The 14,476-nt window shown below is 43.0% G+C and overlaps 1 protein-coding gene across 1 annotated transcript in view; it reads right to left on the bottom strand.

The window, feature by feature from the left end:
* MED12L (mediator complex subunit 12L) overlaps positions 1-14,476 on the bottom strand; it is a 156,918-nt gene that overhangs the window by 120,525 nt on the left and 21,917 nt on the right. Inside the window, exons 11-13 of the mRNA XM_072867910.1 lie at positions 3,943-4,074; positions 2,413-2,539; positions 143-357 (exon numbers count right to left, since the gene is read on the bottom strand). Coding sequence (XP_072724011.1) covers positions 143-357; positions 2,413-2,539; positions 3,943-4,074 — 474 coding nt within the window. The remainder of the gene's footprint in view (positions 1-142; positions 358-2,412; positions 2,540-3,942; positions 4,075-14,476) is intronic.

Here is a 14,476-nt window from a genome sequence, read left to right on the forward strand (position 1 = left end):
GTCTTCTCAGAGAGAGACAAAGAGACAAGGAGTTACAGATTTAAAAACTTAGTATCTCATATCTGAAATACTAATGCTCGGTGAAAATCTACGTTTAACAAAACAGAGTACCAAACATGGGAGAAATAGCATGAAGTGTTACCTCCAGTTTCACATCATGATCCTTAGAATAGTGTTCATCCACAGCTTCCCCATTAGGTGAACGTGGTCTAGTAGTTGCAGTGACTGACAAGTCTCCGCGTGATATTAAAGTGCACATGTATGCATCATGGGAGAAAACATCATGCCGAGTGAATTCAGAAAAAAGCAGCACCAAATTCACGAACTCTGTCTTCTCATGGTCACTATTTGGGTCAGCTACCCAAAAAAAAAAAAAGTTAGACTGTAGTTTCAACTTATAAATCTTTGGGCTTATCCAAATTGCAAACCCCAGCAAATTAATTTTAAAGGCCTACTAAAAATGTCTCAGACATCCTGCACAGGTTTCTCTTTGTCTCCAGAGAACACACCATTTCCCAACTAATTTGCGTGTTTTCGCTTTGCTATCAGCTCCAGGCACGGCACAGGCTTCAGGCAGCAGTGGATTCCAGAGCATCCTACCCCATACGCATCTGCCCCAGCTGGGGGGGGTGCGTCAGCAGTTAAGTACAATGTTCAAATACTTCTAAAAATTAAAAAGAGGGGGGAAGAGGGCGAGGACGTTCCTTGTGTGAAGAAAAACTAAATCTGAAGCTTTAGATTATAACAGACCGCTCAACAGTTGTCCTTTCCTCCCAAATTATATTACTATAGTAAATGTTACTCTTATCTATAGTACTTTTGTATTCGTAACAGAAAACCTTTTAAAATATTTTCAGAGAGCTCAAGATCTATGCATGCCATGCCTCCAAGATGTAAAAGCAATATTTTATTAAAGCTTGATAGTGTAATGTATTTTATCTATTAAACGTGCTCATGCACATCAGGAAAAAGTTTATTAAAATAAATGCATGTTATTTTGCCAGTGTCAAAACAAAGCCTAGAGAAATAAAACATATAAAATTTTGTTATTAAGTTTTTATTTGTCACAGCTATATTTAATTTGACTTGTTCTGCACCACAGAAAGGTTTGCAACATTGCAGTTAACAGAAAATAGCTTTATACCATGTCAACTCTATCGGGCAACAAAACCTCCAGCTACAGAACTACCAAATCCAAATCATCAACATTTATTTAAAAGCAAATTACGCTTTACAAGTTCAAATTAGTTCAGTATATAACACTATTTCAATTTGGAAATTCTCATCACACTGCAGCACAGAAGTGGTAACAGCGAGCCCAAGAGCACACCAGTTCAGGGTCAGAACTCCTCTGCAGCACCCCAGCCCCGCTCACCCGGAGCTGCCCACCGTGAGCCCCCCCTCAAAAGCAAGGCGTGCGGACTGGGTGCTGTGCGGAGGAGCATCGTAAAACACACACCTGCAGGCCAGGCCATCTGCCCTCCTTCAAAAAATAGCAGTTGCATGCTTTTCATTTTTGGAGACACAGAAGCTCAACCACCGTAAAAAAAATACAGGACCACAAAACTTGTCCAATGCTCGAAAATACCAAAGAATATTTCAAGCAAGGAAAACATTCCCCAGCTGCTCTCCCTACCCTGCCTCGCAGAGCGACCCGGGTGAAGAAGGACCGTACCGCATTTGCAACAAGCACATCAGAAACACAAGTCTAAATAACACAAATAGTTTGGATGGTTTATTAAAACCAGGGTCACCACTGGCACAAAAATAGAGCACTGCCAATACCTCAGAGTCTGTAACGAATTTTTAAGAAGTTTCTCCTTTTTCGGATGTTGAGTTTCCAGTATCATGTTTCAAAGCACTTTAAATCCCCTCTACTTTAATGGCACCAGGAAAAAAAAAAAAAAAGGCACTAACTAGCAGTACTTAAGATACCAGAAACACGAGCTACAATATCAGACAGTTTTATTAGACCAAGACATTTCATAGAGCAACCTACAATGAACAAAGATCCTTTTTTCAATCCACCTATTTGTCAGCTAACAGCTTTCGACTTCAACACTTGTGTGTAATTTCCAAGTCAGTGACTTCGAATGTGGATGTGTCAAAAAGAGGTGAGTGTTTGATGTTAAATATGCATAGAGTGCAAGTAATTTCCCCAAATCTCTTACAGTTTAAACAGAAATAAACATAGTTTCTGCCAATTTTCCTCTTGTGAAAAGAAAGAAATAAAAATCACAGAAAGATCCTATAACAAGGCAGGAGATTTAAAAAAAAATGTGCATATGAAAATAGAGCAGGTAATCACGGAAACTGTGAAACACCCACTACAGCGAAACAATAACTTCGGCAGCCAGACAACAGACCAGTTGCTTCTGACCTACTTTGGAATATAAATTAGTTAATACTCACATAATGAGGGAGCTTGTGTATCTAAAAACCTTAGCAGGACATTCTGAAAAACAGGAAGACTGGAACCTGTCAAGGAGGCTGAAGACAGGGATTCCTTTTCATCTAGGACTTCAGATTCACCACATCTCTGCGCAGTTAAATAAATAAAAAAACGCATGTAGCTACACACAAATGCATATAATATTCCCACAATTTGCATCTGAGGCAACTATACGTCTGATCCTTTCCTACCTCTTCATAAAATCCAGACTTGCTCTACAATGACAGGCTTTTCCCATTACCTAGTTTGGTTATTTCTAACGTGTTTTATTTAATCACTTTGGATTACTTATTGAAAAGGAATGCCTGAGATGTACCATCATCTGCAACGACACGGTTTCATATAAAAGCAAAAATTTAAGATACAGAACTTCCAGGACCAATGTGAATAGAAAAGGTAACTCCTCTTGTTTGTGTAAATTACACTGAATATAATAATAACCAGGGCAAACATCTCTGCTTTGAGTGGATTTCAGTGTGAGTAAGGCAGAAACAATACCGAAAGCTCCCTTCCCCCTAAGTAATGGTTTGTGGTGAGGAGCGGACAAAGCAGAGAGGCTTTGGAAAGTGAAAGTCTTTCTGCACCTCGCGCTGTCTGTACGTCTGTCTGCACAGATGCGCTTCTGAGAGTGCTCTCATCTATCTGGCCCCGCACCCAGGCTGAACAGACATCACACATCACTTTCCTGGGGACCCTTTTTTCTAGGGGGAAAAAAAGAAAAAATAAAAAAAAACTAAACAGAACACCCATCCAGTAAAAACTGCCTGCGAGCGCTGCACGGACGCGGGTGAGGCCAAGGCAGCGGTGCTCTGGTCTGGAAAGCTGCAGCAAGGCTGTTGTGAACACACTGCCTCTGTTTAATCCTCACTGCAGAGCAGGTTTAGCATCACTGACGCTTCAAGGAGAGGTGTCAGCTTATGCAAGCTGGAGTAGGATCGTTTACCACAACAGACAGACAAGAGTCTACATCAAAGATGTCACTGCAGAGTCCTGCTTCTCCAGTGAAGCGTTTCATTTGCCCTGAAAACCAAGGAGTTCTACAGAATGCAAGATTTAAAGTTACACTCCGATTTTGCCTCAAAACAGATCTTAGTTTTGGAACGTTCCCAGAGTCTCCCACAGCTGAGCAGCCCTGCCCCACCGGCCAGACCCACGCCCCTCTTCTGGAGGGACGCCGGTTCCTCTGGCACCCCTTTATTCGGGCAAGTAGTTCACAGAAGTAAAACATTTCAAACAAACAGACATACATCAGCTAACATAGACCATTCTGAGTTAGGCTGCAATTTCTTCTTATTTTAAATAGAAGACTCTTTCATTTTAAATTTATCTAGAATTTAAAAACCGTAAATTGATGACAAAAATCCCCAGTGCTCCGAATGCCATCAAACTTACTTGTTTTGTAATGAGTAGAGATTAAAGTGATGTTTCCTTAGAGATATCTTACTTTTAAGCATACTGTTCACACTATTCTAGAAGTAAAAATAACTTACTTCTGCTTCAATTTCTGCTTGCCTCTTCTCCAGGAGTTTGGCTACAGCCATGGCCCTGTGCTTACCAGACCTTTTACAGCTCACAGCCCATTCACAAAGCAGCGTTACCACAGCTTCGTCGTTTGGGGCTACCTGTTCAGTGCAAGAACAAAGACAGAAAACCATTTCACCCACACAGCCAACAGGCTTATTTCCGAGCAAACAGCTTGCGGCAACCAGTGTTCTGGGGGACGAAGACCAAAGCTGGTTTTTGTTCTTTGGTACTGACAGATGCACGCGTTTGCTTTATTCGTAGTGTTTTCAAATGAAATATAATCTGGAAGCCAAAGAGCGAAATCTCAGTTCTCACACTGCTGATACTCAAGTCAAAATTTTCCTTTATCATCATGTTGCTTCACAAAAACAGAAAAGGGTGATCTGCTTTCTGAGCAAGAGAAACAGGAAAAGCACACCACACAGAGCCTCTCAACCCAATTAACCACAGAGAATTTACGTTTTCCTTACATTAATTCTTCCAAACCTCCTTCCTCTGTTTCCAGACCATTACTTGCGTCCCACTGACACACTAAAAAACAAACATCCCTAACCTCTAAAGGTGCATCTATCAGATCACCAAGGTCAAAAAACTTCCAAAAGGCTCAATTCATTCTGACCTAACACAGACATTTTTAAGAAACAGCACATGGCTTTAGAAAATCCATATTTACAGAATAGCAACGGGATATAGTATGCTTCTCTCTCTTGAGTGTTCATCCCATCTCTGTTTCCACTAACCACCCACATTTTGGAAGTTTTTTTTTCTTGTGTGCTGCTGAACTTCCTCGCTCCTGCCCAAGCTGGCTACCATCTCTGAACACTTAAGACATAAGACTGACCTGCAAATTAAGCAGATGTGATTTTTCTTCTTTCCCCAAGATTAGTGGAAAGTACGCTTACAAGAAAACATTAAGAAGGGCTAGAGTCAAGCACAGCACCCTCAGAAAGCGAATACTTTATTCAGAGTAATTAGGCATTACAGACGCACAAGCATGAAAGTTACTGCTTCAAAGCTATCCCAACTGTCCTCCTCAAAAAAATACAAAAACACCCAACGGTATGCTAAACAAGGCTGGTGCGTACGTGCACACACATCACACAGAAGGCTCCTGTAAATATGCTTCAACGGGCGAGCAAGAGATACTGAATGGCTGAGGGGGTGTGGAGGGAACAGGGGAAAATGCTTTTCTCTTACCCAAATGAAGTTACATGGTAACATCACGCTGTTTCAGTTAGAGTCAGTCAGCTAACAACAGAAGTATGGATACTATATATTTTTGAAGGCAATGCAGAACACCTAAAAGAGTCTGATCTTCACACTGACTTCTTTCCCTTTCTGCTAACAAGGGAAACCATGCCAACAAAAAAACCCACGTGCTTCTGTATCTCAAGCAGGAGACACCAACTCAGAGCTCAGGCAAAGCGCGTCAGGTCACCCGTTCCCTGAAGCTGCACCCGCGCTGCATCGCACCCTGCGGCATCCCAGGGACAGCAACACGGGACCTCCCTCACCCCCGTCCTTACAGGGAACGGCAGCTCTCGCAGAATGGCCGAGCAGCTTATCTTCTTAAGCAAGGAGCAGGTGACGCTCCTACAACTGAATCTCTTCAGAAAAGTAAAGAAGGAAAGCCTTGAAGAGGTGAGGCAATGGGGCACTAACGCCGAAGGTCAGAGCTCACTGTGCTGGGGCAAACACAGAGAGGGAAATCCTGGCAAGAGACACTTAAAGGAAGACTTACATGGGGTAATTCTGAAGGGAGAAAATGGTTATAAAAGTGTTCCTACATGCTTTTGTTCTGGCCTAAAGAAAAGGGCTTAGGTTTGTTTTGGGAAATGTCAAATCGTAGAAGAAGAAAGCCAATTTTTTGGCTTTCAATTATTTTCCACGTGAGAGAAACAAGGGTGCTTTTCCTCCAAGGAATAAGCACACAGGACAAACATTGCCACCACACAGACAGACACCGAGGTATACATATGCATGTGCACACATACAAGTATTTCCTTCAGACACTGCCCGAGATACTAAGCCAAGAATATCAGCCTGTTACCCAACTGTCCCCAGAGTTACACTCAATTACGCTTCGCACTGAAAAGCAAAACCACCAAAGCCTGCAGTCGGTGAGCTAACCACTTCCACTGCGGCTGCTCCCGCCGCTCGAGGGGACAGATGTTTAAGCCTTACGACAAATGTGAAAACAGCCTAAAGTAAAACTCCGGTCACCATATACAAGAACACACACAAACAAAATTCAAACCAAATTTCATGCGCCCATGTTTTTGGAGTCCTAGTGAGTATTACTTGCAACTTCATGCCTGTGCCGCTTAGCTCTGACCACTACGGACACAAGACTCAGCAGGAGTCCACGGAACAGGCGGACGGGGAGGAAGGTCATATGAGACCGACCGGCCTCAGGGTGGGCTCCCACGCCCGCCAGAGCCTGTACACCCCCGGCTGCAAAGCCAGATGCCAGAAGGCCACCAGCATTTGTTACCAGACACACCGTCTGTACTTACAGGTTGTAATTAACAGGATACCTCGTCTGAATTGCACACCCAAGTGTCTATGATCAAGGCTAAGGCTTATTTATCCAAGCACATTTCTTTCATGTTTGGTTGTCTGTTTTACAACCTTTCATGAAGCTCACTGACAAGGAGTGCAGTGGAAACTAAGCAACATTGTGATCAACAGCAAATTGCACATTTAGAGTTTTAGGTATTAAGCCAGCAACAGTCACTGTCTTTTTTTTTTTTTTAAACTAGAGATTGCATAAATGACTTATTTGATAGCCCAAAGAAAAGAAAAAACCCAGGGCAAGCTGACCTTTTTCGGTTAAAGCTGGATGCTATTTCAGTTATTTCGAGAAATGCTGTGAATTCTCACTTCTGAACAGCACTTCCACGTGTAGAACACTTCTCCGTATTAAAGTTCTCTTAACAAAAGGGATAAATAAAGGACAGATGTTTGTGCAACTCACAGAAAGTAATGTGAAATTATCCTGGTCAGGACCACTTTGAGGTCTGCATAAATTAACTACAGATTAATTCCTCGTCTGTTCTACCTGGACTTCAGGAGATTTCACAGAAGGACTGATCTGCTTCAAGCAGCTTATTTTCAAGGGACAACCTGGGTTTTTCGGGTGGGGGTGGTGGAGGTGGTGTTAAAATTAAACAACTAGGAAGAGACAGCTCTACAGTTACGAAAACACAGACAGTTAATTCTGTTCCTAAAGAAGTCATCTAACACTGATACTTATTAGTGCAAAAATATAAAAATAACTCCCCAATTCTATGCCTATAAAAAGCGTAGATTTTCAAAGATGTACACTCTTTTTTTTCTGAAATTCAGAAATTTTCTACATTCAGAGATGTAGAATCCAACATCACCACAAACCAAATACCTAGAAGTGATTACACACCTTAAAAATCACAGTTTCACATATATGCAGAACACAACCTCTTTTGAAGGGAAAAAAGCCCACCATAAATACTTGAAACATCAAGGTGTTTATCCATCTAAGAACTTCAACCACACCACTTGTAAGTGCCTAAAAACAGTGAGTTTGGTTCTCAGGAACTGACATGTGCAGCAACTAAAAAAGTTATCTGAGTGCAGGCAATGACTTGAACCCTCTGATGCAGGCTTTGGTTGGGCAGGTTGGCGTCACCAGAGCCATTCCCATACATTGGGCTCGTGGAACACGGGGCCCTGCAGCAGCTGAGAAAAGTCGAGTGGAAGTGTCTAACCATCTAATACTTTATTTTGCTTTTGACTGAAAATAACAAATACATTTGAAAGCAGTCTCAAGTCCCTGCAATATAAATAATTACCCAAAACACCTACAGTAAGTACGCCTCTACAGCAGTACACTGGGCCGTGGAAGACTACGCCAACCAACCCACAGCTGATCTGCAGAGCCACAAACTGGAAAATGAGTTAGTCCAACGCTGGAAACTCCAGCGCCGAGCGCTCGCTGCTTCGCTGAGCGCGGACAGGGGCGTGCTGCTCCTGGAGCCGGGGCGGCGGCAGCCCACGGCGCTGATAACGCAGACCGGAGAGCTCTAGCTCCCTGCCCCGCAGCCACAGCAGCCTGCTGCACGCTGCATGACTTCCTTCCTCCCCACGCTGTCTCACCATAGCTGTACCTCACAGTTTCCTCCCTTCCGACACCATGTTTACTTAAACATGTTAAGAATGCAATTAAGTAACACCTCTCAGAATAATCAGGTTTGGGATTTGTCTAATTTGGGATCTTGTACCTGCAGAGGGTCTGGCCTGGAAAAGTGCAGATCACGTTTCAGCGGGGCTCAAACAACTGCCTTGAAAAGTAGCATTAAGATCACATCTGTACCCTTAAAATTTCAGGGGCAGGAAAACAAAAAGATCAGTTCACACATTACTTAACGACTATATTTTGTAGGGAAGGCAAGACATAAGGTGCTGGAGCCCAGAACAGGCGTGGGTAGGCAGGAACTGCAACTCCCTCGGGCCAGGGGAAGCTCTCCCTCCCACAGACGAGACCCTTCCTCGAGATTCCCAAACCTTCCACAAGTCCTAATGAAAGAAAAACACTTCAAGGCGGCACCAAATGGGAGAGATTATCTACACCAGGTAGCACACACCTTTGAAGCACGACTTCAAGTTTAGACAACTCACTCACATTTGCCATCCAGCCAAATAGCTGGAACCTTCCGAAAGCCACCAGCCAGACCCTTTCAGAGAAAACCAAAGGTCTCATTTCCACTAATTTATAACTGGAACAGAAGGTGGGTGAAGAAAAGAAGAAAAGAGTTGGTTTGCTTTTATTTTTAAAAAAGCACCACAATTAGTAACACAGGAAAGTATTAAAACTAAAGTATTAAACGTTCCTGTTCCTGCTAGGTTTGGAGATAGGAAGCCAAAAGTACTATTAAACCTCTGCTTTCCATAACTCTGAGCCCTTTTCCCACTAATCCTTGCTTTTATTATTTAATTAAAATTTGCTAGTAAGGAACTAGCCTGACTTTGCGCTAGCTGAGGTACCCGGACTGCAGAAGTTATCTTTTCGTGGTGGAGGCAGGAAGAGCAGGGTGTAACGCGCAGGAGCTCAAATCACTAAGCAAAAGGAAACCCCAGCCTCCCCTCGCCTCACCGAAACCTCTCCCGAAAGCAGCCAGGTGTGTGACTCAGTGCCGCCGGGGAATGCCCATGCCGTTCGTAACGGCTGCTGCCGGGGAGCTGCCACCCAGCCCAGCCCCGCATTCTCCCTGCGCTCGGAGCCGCTTACGGGAACTCGCTGCGGGCGGCCGGCGACGCCGCCTCCCGCGCCACCGCGCCACGCCTGCGGGCCTCGACGCGTTTCGAGGGAGAGAGATGACAGCACCCGAGAAACCCTTCCTCCTGCCCCGAAACACACTGCTGCTTCTTGGGTTAGAAGGGGGAAAAAAAGCTTGTAGCAGGTGTGCTCTTATGCCAGTCATAGACGCCTGCGGAGGATATAAATGATATACTCTGTATATACATATATTATGTATATACATATTTATATGGCTATTCCTGTTCCTTTCAAAACAGGAAGATACTGAAAATGTATTCAATCAAATAATTCAACAAATCTGAGCAGGTGCTTATTGCAAGCCAAGTCTGTGTCGCAGGAAGCAGGTCTGTCCTTAAATCATGAAGGAGGTTAACTAAAACACAACACAAAAAATCCAATTGCTTCCTAGTGCAATAGAGTTCAGTCTCAAAACACAGAGCTGCTTTATTTCTAATGTTGTAGAATTTTGTCATTTAAGAACATTCCCTTTAAATACTAAGCTTTTTTTTTTTAAAGGTAGACTATCTAAATAAATTTGTAATCACAATTCCAGTTAGCATTTTCAAATTAACTCCTCAGTGAAATAAAATTAACATCTTAACATTAAACTCCAAATATGCTTTCTAAGAAGACAAGAAAGGGTTTTCAGAAGCCATATCTTTATTCAAAGAGACAAAGAAGGAGTACAATACAGCAACATTTATTAGTACAACCCACCTTTCTAAAGGGAATGGGTGAGGAAAGCAGACAAGAGCCAGGCACAAGAGCACTACCAGATTTTTGTAGGAAAACAAATGGGCCTGTGCCGTCCACAAATGCCTGGCTCGGAATCCCAAATCCATGCAAATTAGCTCTGCTCACAGAACAGTCAGGACAGCTCAGTCCGTTTGAAAACACATCTGCAGATCCGCCACAAAGGAGCTCTCAAGGTGTACTACTCTCTACGGAAAAATCGTCCTCAAAAGTTTGGGGTTTTTAGATGAACTAAATGCACTGACTCTAGCAGTGCAGACCAAAACATGGCAGATGACGAATGCTTCCAACTGCAGCCCAAGAGGGACAAAGTCATTACAGGGTGGTGGGCAAGCTCTCCATACACACCGCAGCACTAACAACAGCTCAAAGACAAACCTTTTTATTGGAGTACCATTTGCATATTTGCTTTAAATTATGAGACCATGCTCAACAAAATATTAACCACTGCTTTGAAGTTGTCTAATATAAGCAAAAACAAGTTGTGTCTTCTTTTTAAAGATCCCATCACTTATTTAAGTCACAGAATAAATTTCTCCCTTCCAGAGAGATTACGTACTTTAACTCCCTTTGACACCTAGGTGAGCAGGAATCTGAGGTTGGATTTCCTGAAATAAAGGGTGAAAGTACCCACACAAACAAGCTTCAGATGACTAAGCAATTTGAGCAACTGAACTAATGCTAACTGCATTATTAAAAATATTACAAGATGCTCAGAACATGCTTTATTTTCTCAGCGCTTATGGGAATAGACTCTGATTCTGCAGATATTTCACTCCATTTTGCTCATCTTGTCTCTCTCACCCGTCATGCATCCCAACATACTCAGATTCAGGTCCCTTACGTAGTAACAAATTGTTAAATTGCAGCTTACTAACTCAAAAGGCATGGTTAGACCTTTCCCACAGACACAGCAGAGCTGGGGGTTTTTTATTTGTTTCATTTCCAGCAAAGTGATCTCAGAAAGACAAATATTAGCTCTCTGCAGTTGTAACAAGCCCTGTTCGTGAGAACCAAGTTCAAAACAGGACTTTTTCACTCTAAAATGAAAAACATCTCTTGGCATCATAAGAATTCAGCTGGACTTCAAAGACAACATGAGAAGCAAGTCCTAAATACAAGTTCAGAGACCTAAACTTTAAAAGCAATCCGAGTGCACAAATATCCATGAAGTTTCAGGATTCTACATAACGATCTCAAGAAATTCAGTATCAGTCCTTAAAAATCAAGCGCTCTCTCCTTTCATCCATTTACTACTGCACACTAGCTAGAAAATAAGGGCATGAAGTTTCACTCATGCGGTATCCCTCCCACTGCTTAGCTGTATTTCAAGCTATACTTAACCAAATTGTATTTTTCTACACAGGAGACTGACAAGTTAAAAAGTCTCACCAACCATTCTAAAACAAAGCAAAACAAATTAAGAGGGGCAGGGGAAATCCTCTCTCAATTCCCTTCCTTAGTCATACCTGTGAAAGACTATGACAGATAATAAAATACAGGTAGACCAAAAGTTAGGATAGAGCTGAGTGGGTTTAAGCCACAGGAAGACGACAGGTGAACTCAAAGAGGACTCTTCACAGACATTATGAAAAGTCGCTATTGCATTCTCTAGCTCACTCTTCTGAGGACTCTATTTTTGCACACATTGACTCAAGCCTTCAGAGGGAGTGATCTCTAAAAGGGAGTGGAGAGGAATTAAAGGTGTTCCAAATCTGGATGAGTGCAACACAATTTTACTCTAATTTAAAACTGTATGGTAGCAATACAAACTGTTTACTAGATTTATTTATTTAAAGATACCTCCACAATAACCACCACAGTGGTAATCATTCTGGAGCTGTGCACAAGAGATGTTTTGAGTCAAGGAAATGTCAGGTAGAAAATACCTGCAGCTATAAAAAAGGCCAGTAGTTTTCTCTGCAATACCATCTCAAATGAAAGTGAATTTGCTGCTTTATGCCACATCATACATTTCTATATTTCAAGTCCTCCTAGTCAGCCAAATCTATTGAGAAACTATAAAAGTTAGTGAAGCAGAATTAAAAATGAAAGGTGCTTTGTATTACTCACTGTGCACATGGTCATGCTCACAAGGTAGCACCGTTCTTACCGTATTAATTGTGATATTACATTTTCATTGGCTGTCAGACCTTCACACCAAAAGAAGTCAACAGCTGTTACTATCATTTGGAACATCATGGATAAAAAGCTGAGCACCTGACAGATGTAACAAGTGCTACTTTTTGGGTTGCACACAGAGCCTGATGGAAGCCCCGTGCCTGTAAGGAAACCTACCACTCAAGAGCAGCCAGGCCATAATCCATGACTAAGGCTCAGACGAAGCTATTCCTGTGGGATTACACAGGGACCACCACTCTTAAGACACAGGGATAGTCGGTGAGAAACTACAATGCAATTCTTATCTCCTATTTAAAGTCTGCATTACTAAATCCTGCATTATTAAGCAATCAGTGCTCCTCCGTGTTAAGTCTTCTCCAAGTCACTGGAGAAGCACTGGATCCTCCTCCCACTTCTGTGGCCTCTCTCGGGGTCAAGGATGGAAGGTTTGTTCTGGGTCTGGTCAAAACGTGGATTTAACATCACATTTTCTCACACAGCTTCAGTGTGCCACCTCTGTCATATGCAACATGACGCTCAAAAGCTGAGCTCTATTCAATGCCTGCCATCCATCTGCCCTATTTCTCCTCCTCAAACTCAACGTATGGCTGCAGCTCAGCCCCTCACTCCACGTTTTTCTTTGTTTTGCGCTCTCATGTTCTGTCACCAATGTCACCAGATCCCAGACTTCCGCACCATTCCTCTGCATCTCCCTGTGGGATGAAAAGCCACTCTTCCCCCTGCAGGGCCCAGGACACCTGGCCTTTCAGCTAACCTGTCTACACCCGCCTGCCCTCCCTCATGCCAGCCCCTTCCCCCAAGTCTTACTTTTGCTCTGACACTTGGAAGTCATGAGTTATATATGAAAACAATTCTGAAGAAATCAATAGTGTGTGTAAAAGCAGCATCCTGAGCACATTTGTCTGTTTGCAGTCTCTCTAAGAACCTCAGTACATTGTAGCCGGAGCCACCTTCCATTCCAGCACGTGCCCAGTGCTTTGGAGCACCACTCTCATATATACTCACACTGCCATCATTTGCGGTCTTCACAACAATGTTTTGCAATCCAGCAGGAAAAATGGCAGGAAATAGGTTCCAAATATGTTCTAGCTGGGCTCACATCAAAACAGGGACAGTAGATAGCTGTCCTTCAAAGTACATTTTGCTTTAAATAGCTACGTCAGTAGGCATACGTCCTAGTGATGGACATCTTATGTACAAAATAAAAGTCCTTACAGGCTTACACGAGTTGCCAGCTGAAAGCAGAGCACACGCAACCTCATAACTTGTAGCCTTTTCTGCCAAGAAAAAATAGCCTAAGTTTATTAAGGGGGAAGGAAACGGAGACAAAAAAAGACAAACAGCATTGCACGTGGCGACATCCTCGTGTGCTTAACCTCGCAGCGCCGCAGCCGACGCGCAGCCGGTGCAGGGAGGCGCCGACATCCAGCGGCCGTTGAACGGCTCCGCAGCCCTTCTCCAGGGCGCGGGGCAGAGCTTCGCCCGCCAGCCTGCCCGGGAGGTAAGCAGCTAAACACTACCCTGGTAACTCGAATATAGCTTTGGAAGTTCAAATGTCAAAATGCACAAGTACCATCAATGGGGCATTCAGGGCATCCCAAGGTAACCTCTTCTCTAGCTGCCAAAACTTAAGCTTGAGCCAAGCAACAACTAACAGTCTTGAAAACTCCAGAGGAGGTTAAGAAACTGCAGATAATTTAAGAGTTTAATTTCATATCAGCTCCAGACTCAGTAAGGTAAGACTGAAACTTTCAAACTTAAGTTTTCTTCTCTCAGAAAGAAGTCAGCATCTTCTTTGCTTCTGCTCTCCCTACAGTCTCCTGTGACTACCGTGCAAACATAGGCACTTCGTCACTTATGTACGATAACGCTTTATTCCTACTCAATATTCTTCGCCTCAGAGTAAAATGTTATGCCATTAGAAGATAGGTAGTCCTGCACATTAACTAGACAGACCTTCAGAAAAATGTTTGGTACCCAGAACTGGGGAGCGCATCTTTAAGAGAGCTGTTTAGGGGCCAAAACAGGCATGTTTTCAAGGCAACCCAACCTCGAGTCATAAAGTACCATAAACAAAGGCAATAGCAGCAGACAACCTACAGTAAGAACAGAATAATTACCTTACTTTCAGAAGTCTCCCTACCAATACTGCCTTTTGAAACACAAAGAAACAGTTTGTTTGTACAATGGTAGCTAGAAGTCAGAAAAACTTTTTGGAATACAGAGAGGGAGGAGGAAAAAAAAAAAAAAGATACCAACACAACTGCAGAAGGGCAACAGCACAGAACCGCATCATCTGACCCCAAAAG

The sequence above is a fragment of the Ciconia boyciana genome, chromosome 7 (assembly GCF_034638445.1).
Source record: "Ciconia boyciana chromosome 7, ASM3463844v1, whole genome shotgun sequence".
Lineage (NCBI taxonomy): Eukaryota > Metazoa > Chordata > Aves > Ciconiiformes > Ciconiidae > Ciconia > Ciconia boyciana.